Here is a 16,265-nt window from a genome sequence, read left to right as displayed (position 1 = left end):
AAAATTTTTAGTTTTAAAGTTAAAATTCAGTTAGACCTAATGTTCATGTTTGGTGTGAAGTAAGGGTCAAGGTACTTTTTTTTATATGAATATCCATCCAACTGTTCCATCATCATTTTTTGAAAAGACGTTTCTTATCTCATTGAATTGCTTTTGTCCCTGTTGACCATAAGTGTGTGGATCTCTATCTATATTCCTATTTCCCATTGTTCCGTTGTGTAGCCCTTAGTCAGCATGTCACTATCTTGATTCACTTGATCTTTAGCAACTCTTGAAGTCAGGTCATGTAAATTCTTCTGATGTGTTCTCCCTTTTCAGGGTTGTTTGGGGTATTGTAAGTCTTTTTTATTTTTATGTAAGTTTTAGAATCAGCCATGTTAATATTTAAAACAAAGCTACTGGTATTTTTATTGAGATTGTATCTGTTATATAGAACAATCTGTGGAGAATTTACATTTTAATGATATTGAATCTTCCAATTCATGAACATAATACATCTTTTCATTTATATAGGTTTTCTATAATTTTTCTTGGTGAAGTTTTATATTTTTTGCACAGAGGTCTTGTCCAACTCTTGATAAATTTATCTTATATATTTAGGTTTTTGGATGTTATTGTAAATGATATGTTTCATTTTCTAATTGTTCTTCACTAGTATGTAAAACTGCAACTGACTTTTTAATCTGACCATATCACTAAATACATATACTTATGTATATTTATATATAAACATATGTCTTAATATTTATACATTATATAATTTCTAATATAAAACATATAACCTATATGTTATATAAGATCTAATTATATAGTTATATAAGTTCTAATATAAGATATAATACATATGATATATGTTCTAATAATAAGATATAGATAACATATCAGTTACATAAGTTCTAATACGTATATACATAATGTAAATTCTTACATATATATGAAATATGTATACATATACGTTCCAATTCTTTTTGATGATTCAATAGAATTTTCTGATGGTACAAACATATCATTTGTAAGTAAAGATAGTTTTAATAACTCTTTTCTTATACGTATGACAACCCATCACTGCTTCTTTGTGGACAGACAGAGCACCTTTCGGTGCTACCACCCCTGCCACACACCCCTTTCTTCAATTACTGCTGTTGCTGCTGCCTCTCATCAGCATGGATTCTGTGAAGCCCCTTTTTTCTTGGGTCACTAGCATCTGATTAATCATCTGGGCTTGTGCTTCTGATTGGTAGAGGCTGGGTCATGTGCAAACCCTATTTTCAAGTCAGGCTAGTAAAGGAAGGTATCTGGCCTTTCATCTGTTATTGTGCTTTATAAAGTCTGGCTTTCAGGATTTAGGAAGATGTTTCAGATGCTGCCCAAAATGAATGACAGGTACCACACACCCACCCCACTTGTGTGTACGTCTTTGAGCTCATGTTTCCAACAAGATTTACCAGTAGACATAGGTAAATGTCCATATACCTGAGCTGTATGAAATGGTTTAGCAGTCATTTACTCCAATAAGGATTAACAGAGTCACAAGCATCCCTCATTCTAAAATATAGTTAGGTTTTGGAAGTCCTTGCCTTGTTGCTGGTACTTAACCCCTTCTCTGAATGGTGTATGAATTTTTGCCACTTAAAAAGGTATTTTTACCATTTTATGCTATACTAGAAAATCTTGAAATGCTTAGTATCCATGTTGTGGTAAGTTTTTTTGTTTGTTTGTTTCTTTCTTTCTGAATTTTATTCTCATTTAATATATAACAGAGAACAGTTATCATGGTTTGCAAATCAAGATATTTACATTCTTTAGCAAACCTAACATTCTATCCTTTAATTCAATAGGTATACATTTCCACTTACATTTCAACATCTTTAAAGTCTGTTTCCATTTTACAGTGAATAGAACACGTTAGCTAGATTGGCAGCATTTTTTTCCTTTTAGTGATGTGCAGACTAGTTTTGCATCTTATAAATATCTTAGAATTTTTGAAATATAATACTTATTTTTAAATATAAAAATAACAATGAGTTACAGATTAAGGTCATTGCATAATTATGTCTCCTAGTTGTCAATGTCTTTGGTTGATATTATAGACTTCAGACATCAAGACTCTCCAGGAAATTATACAAACCCAACACAAACCCTCATTTCCACTCCTCTATTTTTACAGCTGTGTCATTCTTCTCTGTTTATCTCAAAACGGCACCTGCAGCCTCTTCTGTAGTCTCCTGGTGGTGTGTGAATTATACAAGGGAATCCTCAGGCCAGGCATGGACCTCTGCCATCCTGCTTTCCTGAGCTCCCTAGCACAGAGCCAATAGTGTCTTTTTCCTCATTTGATTAGTTCAAAGAGTGGTTACCCTATGAAACTACATCTCCGATTTAAACAAATACACCATTATACCCATGATAATAATGCCATTTATGTCTTTGCATCCCCTATCAGGAAAATTCCCTTATTTTGCACTAATTTTTCCTTTCCCATACTACTTAAGGATTAATCAAAACAATGGCTTATATTTGTGTAGTGACCTACAGCTTTTGATACACCTTTGTGTGTATCATCTCACTTTCACAACAAATGTGTCTTTTTTTTTTAAATTTTCATTGAAGTATAGTTGATTTACAATGTTGTGTTAGTTTCAGGTGTACAGCAAAGTGAATCAGTTATACATATACATATATCCAGCTGACTTACAACATTATGTAAGTTTCAGATGTGCAACATAGTGATTCACAGTTTTTAAAGATTATACGCCATTTATAATTATTATAAAATATTGGCTATATTTCTGTCTTGTACAGTATATCCTTATAGCTTATTTTATGCATAGTCGTTTGTAGCTCTTAACCCCTATCCCTAACAAATGTGTGTCTTATGACAGGGTGATTATCCTTATTTTATAGATAAGAAAACAGCGTTTGACTAAGCTCACAGAACAGTGGATGGTAGATTCCAAATTATAATTGATTTCCAGACCTCTGAATTAGTTATTTCTTCTTATCCACTCTGTCCTTTAATATTCAGACTCTGAATGTCTGAATTCCTTCTCTTCTGTTATTTTGAATTTCCATTTAATTATCTTGTAATACAAATTTGAACAAACAATAGCACTTTTTAGTGTTTTCTAGCTATATAACAAAAATTGGTAGAATTTATATCTGATATCCAGTATTTTTATTAATGATTAATTCATCTTTAAGCTTGAGAAATGATCCCAAAATCAATTGCTTTGAGGAGGGGAGGGATTTAGTAGTATTTGTTTTTGACAGAAAATAAATTTTAAAGAATATGCCTTATTCTAGCATTGATCTTACTCACCTATAATCTTTTTTTCAACACCTCTTTTATTTCTAGTTATGTTTCGCCTCTATGACACGGATGGAAATGGCTTCCTGGACAGCTCGGTAATTTTTTTCTTCAAATTTTCTGTGAAAATTTCAAAGTAGTTTGTTCTGAAAAATGCAATGAATAAATTTATAGCTATTACCACAGAAGATTCAATATAATTTCCATGCACTCACACAGCATTTTTATCATCTGACTTTTTGAAAGCAAGTGATCTGAGGAAACTGTTAGGATTACAGTTGTTCTATTGAATAATTTTACTACAAAAAAGTGACTTTTTATGTACAGAAAGATAAAAAAGACTTCAACCCTGTCTGAATAAAATATAAGAGAAAGATGAGACCATTGATCTAAAAAGAAAAAAAATGTGTGTATGTGTGTGTATATATATATATATATACATATATAGGAAAATATCAAGAATACAGGTAGAATTTAAAGGAATTACGAAGTTGATTCAATCATTTTATTATTTTCCCACTTTTTAAGTACTGTTACTCACATATGTTGATGAAATGGGTAATTATATTTAAAACTGCTTTGGCAAACTTCCCTTCTCATCTGATTTTAAATCCAACTTGCACTCTATCTATAATTTTACTCATAAAAATCAATAGAAGAAAAATACCATCTCACAGAAAGTAATAATTAAATGTTTATTTTATTTGTAGTATATGCAAATCATTGACAATTTTCAGAGGAGAAGTTAGACTCTTAGTTCTCAAATCAGGGCCTCCTGAATATATCCATCTCAGTTTCCACCAATGATGTATTTTCTATTTAACATTTTGTATATTATATCATGTCCTGTTCTATGAAGGTAATATAAGAATATTAACCAAAGAGTAAGTGTCACATTATGGAAATTTTGAAGTACATAGGTACATGTAAAAACAAATGTTTTGATATATTTAATATTGATTAAAATAAACATTATTTCTGATAATGAGTTTCTCTCATCATCTGATACGTCTCTCTATGGCAGAACTCAAACAGACTGTTACAAGCAAAGCAGTGAAGTTAGAGACATATTTATGTAACACTGAGTAGGATAATGGTGCATTCGTTTCTCCAGAGAGAGATACAAATATATAATTCTTACTCTAGGAAATGACCACCAATCTGAATTGAGCTGTGATTGTGGGATTTCTTATGTTAGGGTCTTTCTAATTTTTCAAATGCTGTTATTTTTAAGTGCCTAGTAGTGTTCAGTTTTCCACTTAGGAATATTAAGCAACATGATACATTTGCTCATTTTCTGGTAGCATTTCACGGCTAGAAGTTTAGATTTCTACTACATATGTCAATATGCTTATTGTAGCGTTTCTGACTACACTAATGCAAATTATATTTTTAATGCAGATTTGTTTTCTTTTTCTTTTTAATTAAATTAAAACAATGTTTCTTTACTAGGCTCTTAGCCATGGGTTGGCAGCTGAGTAGAAAATTTAGTCAAATGCTGTTCTTGGTCTCTGGCCATTTTTTGGTTAACATATAGTAGATTACTAGCAATATTTATAACTATATTCCCAATATTAAACAATGAGCTGAGGATAAATAAGTTTGTTTATGATTAAATTAGTCTTTTTTAAAATAAAGGTCTGGATTTAATTTCTGTGATTTTCTCCATATAACTTACTACCCCAGGATATTTCCTTCATTGTCAGGTAGGAAGCGCACCTTCTGATATCATTTGTCTTTGAAATTTAAAGGCTATGTTCATATACTGGAGACACAACAGAAGAAAATTAATACTTTGAGAAATGACCAGTATGTCTAATAATGCTAGTTAATGTTTATTGATCACTTGTGCCAGATAAGATAAATGTATTTCATAGAACAGCATATTTAATCTTGGTAGCAACTCTGTGAACTAGGTACTATTAGAATACCCATTTTACTGTTGAGGAAACTTAGAGAGGTTAGATGACTTATCTAGTACCACATGTGTACACAATAGTCCACCAAAAATAGTTTCTGTTCCTCCAAACATATCCAGAGACTTTAACGGTTCCAAACCATTAAGGCATATATAAGCAAAGATAAAGTAACTGGAAGATTAGTTACACACACACACACACACACACACACACACAATTCTAGCCTCTAATTGCAAGGGATTAGTGTTTAAAATTTTTCACATCTGTAATAAACACATTTATATTTGCATTGTTTCTGGGATGACCTGTGTTATATAACATTTTCATGATTTCATATATATATTTTTGGAGAGAGAGAGTGTAGCTTTCATCAGCTTCTCAGAGGGATCCATGAATCCCCCCCAAAAAAAACCCCTCTTTTACTATATTTTCTTCTTCATTTTATGCATACCACGTACATTAGATCAGAGGTTTTAGTAGAATAAATTTTATTAATATACTTTCAAGCCTTATTCTTTATATTTCTTATATTTTACATTATCGTACTATGAAATACCGCTTTTAATTGTCATGGACGGACTACCCTTAAAATTATTGGCATTCACAAAGTATGTTTAATCTTTTCTGAAGATACAGAAAAATTAAAACATTAAATAAATCGGTATGAAAAAATGTTATAATTTATTTAGCCAAGGCATATATATTAACCAGCAGTTCTTCAAAGAGTTGACGTTGAGCAGAAGAATGTGAATATTCAAACTAAAATTCTATCCCCTCATAAAATAAACTCTGCATGCACTTAGCCTCCAAACCTTAACCTGAACACACCTCTAGCAGAGCAAATTTTACCAGTAAATGGCTAGAACCGTCAGTATACGTTCTCAGTGTATCAGAATAAAAATAAAACTCTCAGCTGCCCTCAAACCCTTCCTCCCACCACCCTTCCACACCTGTTTTCAAGCTGTGGGGTCAGGATACTCAGTACTTAAAAATCACAGCTTTTTGTGAAAATATGCAGGCTCCTACTTTCATCAGATGCTGCTTTCCAAACAAAAATTTTCTTAAAAATCTTCTCCTGGAAGAAAACCTTTCTTTGTATAGTTGTGCCCTCTCCTGGTGAAGGTTTCTAGACAAAGTACCAAGGAATGTATATTTAGACTCTTCTTTTATGTATAGTTAAGTAGGCCTTTAAAATGCAGAGGTATATGTTTACTTTTTATATAAAATTAATCATCTCACTCCTTTAGTTTTTGAGCTACATGTTGAACAAATCAATTCCTGTAAGTCAAAGTTGAAGAACTTACTAAGACCTTGTATTCATTTTCCCTCTCCTTCCTTCCCTCCCTCCCCTCCCCTTCCCTCTCCTCCAGGAACTAGAAAATATCATCAGTCAGATGATGCATGTGGCAGAGTACCTTGAATGGGACGTCACTGAACTTAATCCAGTAGGTATAGGAATGATTTAACTGTTGGCTACATTCTAGAAGACCCCTTTCTCTTTCATCTTTTTTGCAATCCTAATATATTACTGGCATTTGATTTTTAAAAATTTTTTATTGGAGTATAGTTGATTTACAATGTTGTGTTAGTTTCAGGTGTACAGCAAAGTGCATCAGTTATACGTATACATGTATCCACTCTTTGTTAGATTCTTTTCCCATATAGGTCATTACAGAGTATTGAGTAGAGTTCCCTGTGCTATACAGTAGGTCCTTATTAGTTTTCTATTTTATATATAATAGTGTGTATATGTCTTTTGATAACTCTGAATTACTATTTCTAATCAATAGCTGAAGTGGATTCTGAACAAGAAAAAGTATATGTGGTTTTCTGAAGCCCTTAGTAATAATAACTTTTGCTTTTCTTCCACATGGAAATTAATTTGCATGGTAGTCTAATATAGGTGTAGGTGAACAGAAGCTGCTGATGACACTGCTAAGGTCATACCATGCCACAAAAAAGTCAGAACTGACATGTTTTTTATGATCGCCATGATTTTCCTTATATGGAAATAGCTAAAATATTCAATCTAAAAGAGGATGAAGGCGATTAAGAAGACACTAATGATGGTTTACTATGCACAGTGCACTGTTATCTTTGCATATGTGTTATTTAAGGCTCATAACTCTACAAGGTAGATACTACTATTTTATTCATTTTACAGATGAGGAAATTGAGACCCCCAATTTTTTTTCATTTATTTTATTAAAGTATAGTTGCTTTACAATGTTGTGTTAATTTCTACTGTACAGCAAAGTGATTCAGTTATATATATATATATATATATATATATATATATATATATATATATATATATATATATATATATAAAAAAAACTATATTCCCATTTGGGGAATATAGAATGTGTATATATATACACATTCTTTTTCAAATTCTTTTCCATTCTGGTTTATCACAGGATATTGAATATAGTCCCCTGTGCTATACAGTGGGACCTTGTTGTTTATCCATTCTATATATAATAGTTTGTATCTGCTAACCCCAAACTCCCAATCCATCCCTCCCCACCCACCTCCCCCTTGACAACCACAAGTCTGTTCTCTGTGTCTGTGAGTCTGTTTCTGTTTTGTAGATAAGTTCATTTGTGTCATATTTTAGATTCCACATATAAGTGATATCATGGTATTTGTCTCTTTGTCAGGCTTACTTCGCTTAGTATTATAATCTGTAGCTCCATCCATGTTGCTCCAGTGGCATTATTTCATTCTTTTTTTGTCTGAGTAATATTCCATTGTATATATGTACCACATCTTATTTATCCGTTCATCTGTTGGTGGACACTTAGGTCACTTCCATGTCCTGGCTATTGTAAATAGTGCTGCTATGAACATAGGGGTGCATATATCTTTTCGAGTTATAGTTTTGTCTGGATATATGCCCAGGAGTGGGCTTGCTGGGAGGCCCCAAAATGTTAGTTACTTGCCCAAAACTCTGCAGCTAGTTAAAGATTGAGCTAGGAAACTTTAATCAAATTGTTTCAAGAAATAGTATCTAACAATGCCTATAAGAGCATTAAAAACCTCTTATTTTCAATAGATTTATACCAAAGCTACAACATTATTCAAATGTGTATTAAAACAAACATGATTCGCAACTTTTACTTTGGCCACAGGAATATTTGGGGGAGAATATTATTGATTTTAGTTTCTCTTTGAAACCAACTAAGTTTAGCATATTGTACATTAAGTAAATACAAATCAATTTTATGTAAATGGTTTACATTTTGTATGAATTCAAAGAGCCTATTTAACCATATAAATTCACATTTATGCAGTCAACAGCAAGGTAATGGCATGATTATGTGATAGGAGAGGTCTGATAGCTTTTCCCTTGCTTTGCAAACTAATGCGGTTAAAGTACAACAAAGTCAATGCAATGTCATGGAAAGGGAGAGCACCTTTCTTACTGGGATTAGGATTTTCCAAGTTTTAACTCAGCTGATTTTTCTTTTTCCTTTTTTTATTTTTGAACATGGAAACACACATGCTGTGCACATGATGAGTGGCGGGTATCATTAACAAAATTGCAGTATGCATATGGAATAATAAAGTAGATGGTAACGTATTTAATTCTAAGAATACTGTTTGATTCATCTTAATACTATTTTCACTGAAATCAAAGGACTCATAAGTTCTGCTGCTTTTTCTGGTTATGTTAATGTAAAACACAACATTGTAAATGTAAAAGATACATGCACTTTTATGTTCATGTGAATATAATTCACCTATCAATCAAGGCTCTTGTCCTCGCTGGAGTAATAGAGGGAAGGGGGTCTTTTTCAATCAGCTTGGAGCGCAGAAGGAGGCACCACCACATCACCATATTTGGCGGTGGGGGGTTTGAGAAAAGAGGGATCTGGATGCTCTAAAGAAGGAACAGTTAGTGGTTGGGCAGTCTAATTAGGACAAATACCTACTGGAAAATACAAATAAAAAGCTATATAGCATTATTAGTCATTTGTGACACATACTGACAAGTCTGCCCTTTCTGTGGACAGTATAAAGAGTAAAGATAAAAGACGGCTGTTTGCTGTCATAGTAACTGCCTCATCCTGCCTGATGACTCAGCAGCTCTCCCCATTTTAAACACATGTGTACATTTGTACACGTTGTCTGACTCCTGGTAAGTTTGCATAATAACTAAAGAGAATTGTACATTTCAGGTTGATGGCTCAGGGTAGACTGAGATGCCCTCGAAGGGAGTTTTTAAAAACTAACCCAGGTTCTACCATTAGATTTATTAAGTACAGTGTGAAAGTATCAGCCCTCTGAAACAAACACTCTGTGTTTTACTTCTCTCCTCATTTGTTCATTTCTGCTAGTTCATCAGAGTGTCTTCAAGGGGGAGGGCCTTTTAATGAGACCTTATACCATTTTGCCCAATTCTAAATGATTTCCCTTGTCTTTCATTTTGAGTGTGATGAAATAATTATTTCAACATCACTTTTTTCCAAAGAGTCTCTTTCCGCTACCTATAGATAAGTTTGTTTCAATGAAGGAAAATGATCTGATTTTCAAAAACTTGCTGAGGAAAGACACCAATCCACTAAGTTCAGGGATGTTGAGGCAAATAATACTTCTGTCCACATATCAAGTTATTCCATTTATTGCACCTTTTCAAATTTTTCTTCTAATGCTCTCTGTACTTCTTTCTTTTTTCAAGTTGATTAAAAGCTCCATATTAGATAAATGTGGTGAGTTACTTCCTTCACTGCATTCTACCATGTTTGCCACTTTGGTGCCATTAGATGGGAGGTACTTTGCCTTCCCAGCAGCCAGGGGTAATATGTTTGGGTAATATATATTAGCAAATATAATTTCTGCTAATATAACACTAACAACACCTATATTACACTTACTATATACGCTAGACACTCTTCAAAGATACTTATAATGTATTAGCACCTTTGACCTCACAACAACCCTTCGAATTAACAGCTAATATTAGCGCTGTGCAGCCGAGAGATAAATATATTACAAACAGACACTGCGGAGAACACTTTAGGACACTCTGTGCAAGTCTTCCTTAGAAAAGAAATCTAATCAAAAAATTATTTGATTGTTTAACTTCTTGGCTCCATTAAGTTCTGATAGGCAGTTAAAAGCAACTTAATTCCTCTGCCCCACACCACTTAGCGAAGAATTATTTCAGCTCTTTGCCGTGAAGTTAATTTGGTCTGTCATTGTCTGGCATATATTTGAATTTTTTAAAGTAATCTAGAGAAAGCAATTAAAGATCACTTTCATGCTTAGAGATACCTTCCTGTTTAAGCTGTACCATCCAGTGACAAAATATTAATAAGTTAAGCGTTTATTTATAAAAGCTGATCAGTGTAAGTAGTCAGGGTTTTGAAATCATAGCAAAGCTACTATATGCTCAGTAGGATTAACATGGTACCGAGTTATTTAGATATTTACCTCAACTCTCTACTTAGCTGCTGGTCACAGTTTATCATAACCAATTCAGTGCAATACTTTGTTGTGTCATATGAAACTTATCTTATTGATTTATTTCAAGTTTTTCCTCATCTCCTCTTCTCCAGATCCTTCATGAAATGATGGAAGAAATTGACTATGATCATGATGGAACAGTCTCTCTGGAGGAATGGATTCAAGGAGGCATGACAACAATTCCACTTCTTGTGCTCCTGGGCTTAGAAAATGTAAGCATTTACGGAGAGGGGGTGGCCTGGTGGTAAGTCAGTGGGGTTCTCTTTTACACATTTTGATTATAAATTCATCTGGCTATTTTCTACCATTAAGTATATAGTGAGTGCCTGCTTCTAATACGTATGTCACAGTACAAGTTGACAATAACTCCTTGTATAGTAATACTTGCCACGAATATATTAATTCTTTTTAGGTATTACGTATTATTTAATACATAATCTCTCTCTTTTTTTCCACTATTTAAAGTGCAATCTTGTTAAAAGAAAACATTGACCTTATTTTATCTAACGCAAGAAACATCCCAGTATTATTGCATTCTGTGCTCCCCCTCCCCATGAAGATGATCTATTTTATTAATAACCAAACCCATACTTGGGGGAGCCAATTATATATAGAGGTGGTTGAGTATATATGTGTGCGTGTGCGTGTGTGTGCGTGTGTGTGTGGTGTGTGTGTGTGTGTGTGTAAATGTTTTCCTTACATATCAACAGTCTGTCAAAGTTCTTCCTTCTAAGCCTGTCGAAGTTCTCTTATATCATTGCCTCCAGTGGTATTTAAAACTGGTGGTTTGGGGAATAAAGTAGATCCATATAAGATCAGAATGTGATATGATAGTGACTTAGAGTCCAAATCTTGCTGCCTCAGCTTCGTGTGAATTTTAGTAATAGTTAATTTAAAAATCCAATGAGTCAACGCTAGATTTTTATACTTAGCTTAATAAATAAGAATTAACTATAACATGAGTATAGTAAAATTTATACTTAGATTCAAAGAGTATTACTGATGGAGAGCACCCTGACACACAGAATATTTAGAGTTTTGAGATGCAAGAATGTAATGTCCACCACTTTGCTGCTGACCTCCACATTTTTCATGCTTCCTGTTACCAGCAATAATGATTTTTCAGATTCAAGACTATACCGCAGTTACTCAAGACACCAATTTCTTTTAAAGACAGTTCTCAAGAGATCTTGCAGTCTGTGTTTGTAAAACATGTGAGAGTATATAAAAATAGGTTTGTACATATTTACATATGGGTTTGGGAATATATAAATGGGTTTCAGATGGTAGAATTTGTCTCCAGTTCACCTGGATCTTCAAATTCGTTTACATTCAGGTTAATCTTAGCCTTCATGAGGCTCATGGGATTTTAGACATGGTCAGAGGAAGGAAAAGAAAAACTACTAATAGATGATAAATAGGAAATTACCCTTAAAGTAAATAATTTATTAAAACAAAGTTAATATAGACCTTATTGTTAATAGATACATATTTCTACATTTTACAAATTAATGAAGCAATACTTCCTGTATCTGATGTTCTTATACTATACATAACCTAGTATCTTTTGCAATAACTTACTATATATCTCTGTATCATAAATATGTGTTTATTGTTTAATATACCTTCTGTCAAAAGCATATGTAAATCAGACTGTTGGGAGAAAACAGAAAGAAAACTGACTAAATGTTAACTTTGTAAGGTTTGGTGTATATTCTATACTGAAAAATAGTTGACAAATGACTATTCAAGAAATTCTATTGATAATGGTTCCCAAAGGGAATTTTATATTTTTAAAGATAAAATGTTTTTATTCTAAATATTTATGGAAATTCTTGTATGAGAGAATGAAAGAAGTAAGTAAATCATTTGGTAGTTGAGAGTTGGACAGGAAAGTACAGAAATGGAGATATAGTCATCTATATTTTTAATATCACAGAAAGATTTTGAAGTAATGTTTTCTTTTGGAAAATATTACTTAGAAATTCTTTAGTTTTATTCATAAATACATATATTTGTGAAATTATGAAAATAGCTTTGGTAAATATAGTCCACAAATCTATGTGGATTTAACTAAAAATATTTTAAACAAATACAATGTACCTCATCAGTTTCTAGTGTAGCAGTAACTTTATTTCAACGGAATGACAATTCTTCGCCATTAATGTCCATCAGGTTAATGATACATAATTTACTTTATATTCATATTCTTAGATTTATATTTTGTGTTTTTCGTTAAAAGATTTTTTTTTGGAGCTAATAGGAGAAATCGATTCGGGGTTTCAAAGAAACCCAAGCTGTGTTCCAAAGTTGTGTTCCCAGTGATGGCCACTAGATGGCAGGGCTACATTATTTAACATTTGTAGATCAACTTGGATATGAGATTGGATGGTTCCCCTGTGAAGAACAATTCTGAGAGTATTTTCTTCACTTCTTAAAAAAAGAATAAGTCAATAATGTTTTTAAAATTGGCTTTTAATAAAACGGAAAATCTATGTAATTATGATCACAAATCAGAGCATCTATTTGTTAAAAACAGCTTTTTAATTCCCAGGCATGGTAGGTGTTTTACAAACCAGTAATGACACAATGACAACTGAGTGATGAGGGCCTTTTTTAGTAATTGAGATTTATTTCCTTTTCTGTAGGCAGTAAATGTGTTTTGTTATTACCTGTAGAGAATTTGATTCATGGTGTCATTCCCTCCTACTTCGCCCCCCACTTTTGCTTATGAGATTGGAAATCTAGAAGCTTTAGGTTGAATTCAGCCATTTATTGTGAGGCCTGTCTTGTTATGTTGTCCTATATATTCTTGTCTATTGTCAATTATGAGCTCAGGGAGTAGATGCTAATTGATAGTGCATGTTAAATACCACAGTGTATTTGAAAGTGACCGTGGTGTATTAGCCCAATTACCCAGATAAGAATATTGCCCTGGGAGAGCAGTCCTCACGTGAAATGTAAGGTAGAGCAGTTGTGATTTTATTGTAGTTCATTTTTCTCCATCAACAGAATTTTTTAAAGTACTCTGTTTTACCTAATACCCATTGTGGTGCTAGGATCAGAATTGTAGTTTATCAGAACCTAATTCTTTATCAAATGCTAGGGAGTAGAAGTCATTTCCTTTCTCTTACAAGAAGTCCTTCACACTTCATGAGACCCAGTATGAAATGGTATAGTCTCTTACATCTGAAGTAAAATCGAGTGTTTGGGTGGCATATGTGATTTTCATTACAATGAAAAATTTATGCCTGAGACTTACTCATTCTTCCTTCAGCATTCATCTCAGTGAAGAATTGCTTTTTTAAAAAATCTTATTTTGAAGGAAAATGATTTTCTTTTTTAAATAACTGTATCTAGCAATAAACTCTGCTCTAGTGATTGGCAAACTTTGCCTGTAAAAGGACAGATAGTTAATAGTTTAGGCTTTGTGGGTCATAAGGTCTCTGTTGCAACTGCTAGACTCTGCCACTACAGTGCAAAAGCCACCACAGACACCACCTAAATGACAGCAGGGCTGTGTTCCAATAAAACTTTATTTACAAAAGAGCTTGCTGGCCATATTTGACCCAAGGGCCATAGTTTTGCTGACCCCCAAGTTATTCTATCATTAATCTGTCATACAAACAGAATGAGTGTTAACTGTTTTAAAATTATCTTGGAAAGAGAAATCTGATTTTTTTTTTCATTTTAGCTCAATTAGACCACCCCAGCAAGACATAAGAACTAATGAAGAGATAGTAGAGTGGCAGTGAACGTTATCAAATTGGCCTTCACCCTGGCTTGATTATTAACTAACTAGGTCACTTTTTTGCCAGTCATCTTATCTGGACATGTAAAAAGAAATTAGTCAGGAATATCACTTTCCTTTCCTGATATCCTCTCAGTTCAAACATTTGTTTTCCTCGATGAACAGGATAATTAGTAATGCTCCAGTTCCTGAAATCTGTAATCTTGGATCATTATTAGGTTTTTCAAGGAAAATTCCTGAATTCATATTATCATAAAAACAGGAATACACATTTAAATAGGAGCCTGGCTTAAAATAAGGATACCTTCACTTCTTAGTGTTGGATTGTTGGGCCCAAATCTGGCCCGTATGATTTTTGAAAGGTTATGTATGTTGATTTCACTATATGTTCTCAGAGTCCTGGTCTTTAATCCCTATATATAGTTTAAACTTTGCCATTGATTGAAATGTTTTAGGATACAGTTTTTTGCCTGATTCAATAAAGTAGAAGTCATTCTTTGGTTTGCTTCCTGATTTCTGATGAAATGTGTCCCTTGATGAGTATGATGGAAAGCAGAAGATGATGTATTCTTAATAGACTAAGCTATATTTGGAAAACTAATGTTTCACACTCTATTTTTTAAAATTTAATTTGATTAAGATGTTGTTCTGCTGTTTGCACAATCTAGAAAGGAGTTATGAAGCTGGATAAATGCAACAATTCTTGAGATTCCACACTGGGTCATTCAAGGAAAATAACCACGTGATGCTACTGACAGTTGAAATGGCATTTGAACCTTAAGACTATTAGGGTCTGAGCCTGACTTCAGAAAGTGGATCTGGAGATGGGCAGCTGATTGCAGCTCCACTCAGACTTTTAAAACTTCTTTCTGCATCCTCTTTTCTCAGGCTTGATATAGTTCATCTTTTTGTCTAAAAGAACAGTTTCTTTCATATCATTATAATTTTGGGGAGACCTTGAACAGAAAAGTAAGGTAATTTAACGGCACTTATTTCTTGAGTTGGAATCCATGTGCGACCTTAGCTCTTCTACGTGTCATAAGTGAGGTCAGTTGAAACAGGGACCTGGCTAGGCAGGGGGATGGGAGCATTTTGGCTGTGACATCAGTGAAATTTCTCCTTGATGTCCTTCGAAAAAAATGATATTATTTATAACAGCCCTAGTTCACTTGAACACTGTCTGCAATCTTTGAGGTATTTACAGAAAAAACTAATACTTTAGAAATCACTAAGATAATGAAATAGTTTTCAGTATTTTCCAGAGAGCATTCGTCCCTTCAAAGCCTCCTTTTGACTTACAAGGGATTAGAAGGCGAGGAAGACCCTGGCACTCCCTCTCTGTGTTAATTTGCCTGTGTTTCATTAAACGTTTCTCTGACACATGCACAGAACTGAACTGCTTCATTATAAAATACAGTGTTTACTAAATATCAGGAATAAATTTTCATTAAGAGTAATGTCTGGTAATGAAAAAACCAGTAGAACACAACTTTTATGAAATAAAGTATCATAAACCTACCAACATCGTTCTCACATCTTTTGGCTGAAACACTGGGATGTTACACAACTCAACCCAATGACGGTAATAATATTTGCTGTTTATATAACACCAGTCTTCTGAGGAGCTAAATTGACTTCACAGGTATTGTATAATGAAACCTCACACCATGGCCTGGGTGAGGAAAGTGGTTACTTTCATTTTATTAGAGAGGAAAATAAGAAAGGTGAAATGGCTTATCCACATTTTCATCAGAGGCCAGGAATCAAGCCTTCCAGATTCCCTCTTCATTGCTTTTTTATAAAAATGAATTCCTCT

At 33.3% G+C, this 16,265-nt stretch overlaps 1 protein-coding gene across 8 annotated transcripts in view; it reads left to right on the top strand.

Moving 5' to 3' along the window:
* Nucleotides 1–16,265, top strand: part of DGKB (diacylglycerol kinase beta) — a 703,399-nt gene that overhangs the window by 189,311 nt on the left and 497,823 nt on the right. For all 8 annotated transcript variants that reach the window (XR_007479225.1, XM_049714819.1, XM_004263483.3 and 5 more), the window contains 3 exons: nucleotides 3,356–3,405; nucleotides 6,597–6,671; nucleotides 10,791–10,910. Coding sequence is in view for 7 of the 8 variants with exons in the window: in XM_049714819.1 (XP_049570776.1) it covers nucleotides 3,356–3,405; nucleotides 6,597–6,671; nucleotides 10,791–10,910 (245 nt within the window). In the remaining variant the exon portion in view is untranslated. The remainder of the gene's footprint in view (nucleotides 1–3,355; nucleotides 3,406–6,596; nucleotides 6,672–10,790; nucleotides 10,911–16,265) is intronic.

The sequence above is a fragment of the Orcinus orca genome, chromosome 9, assembly GCF_937001465.1.
Source record: "Orcinus orca chromosome 9, mOrcOrc1.1, whole genome shotgun sequence".
Taxonomy (NCBI): Eukaryota; Metazoa; Chordata; class Mammalia; order Artiodactyla; family Delphinidae; genus Orcinus; species Orcinus orca.
Note: the sequence above shows the minus strand (reverse complement) of the source record. Positions and strands in the feature narration are given on the sequence as shown.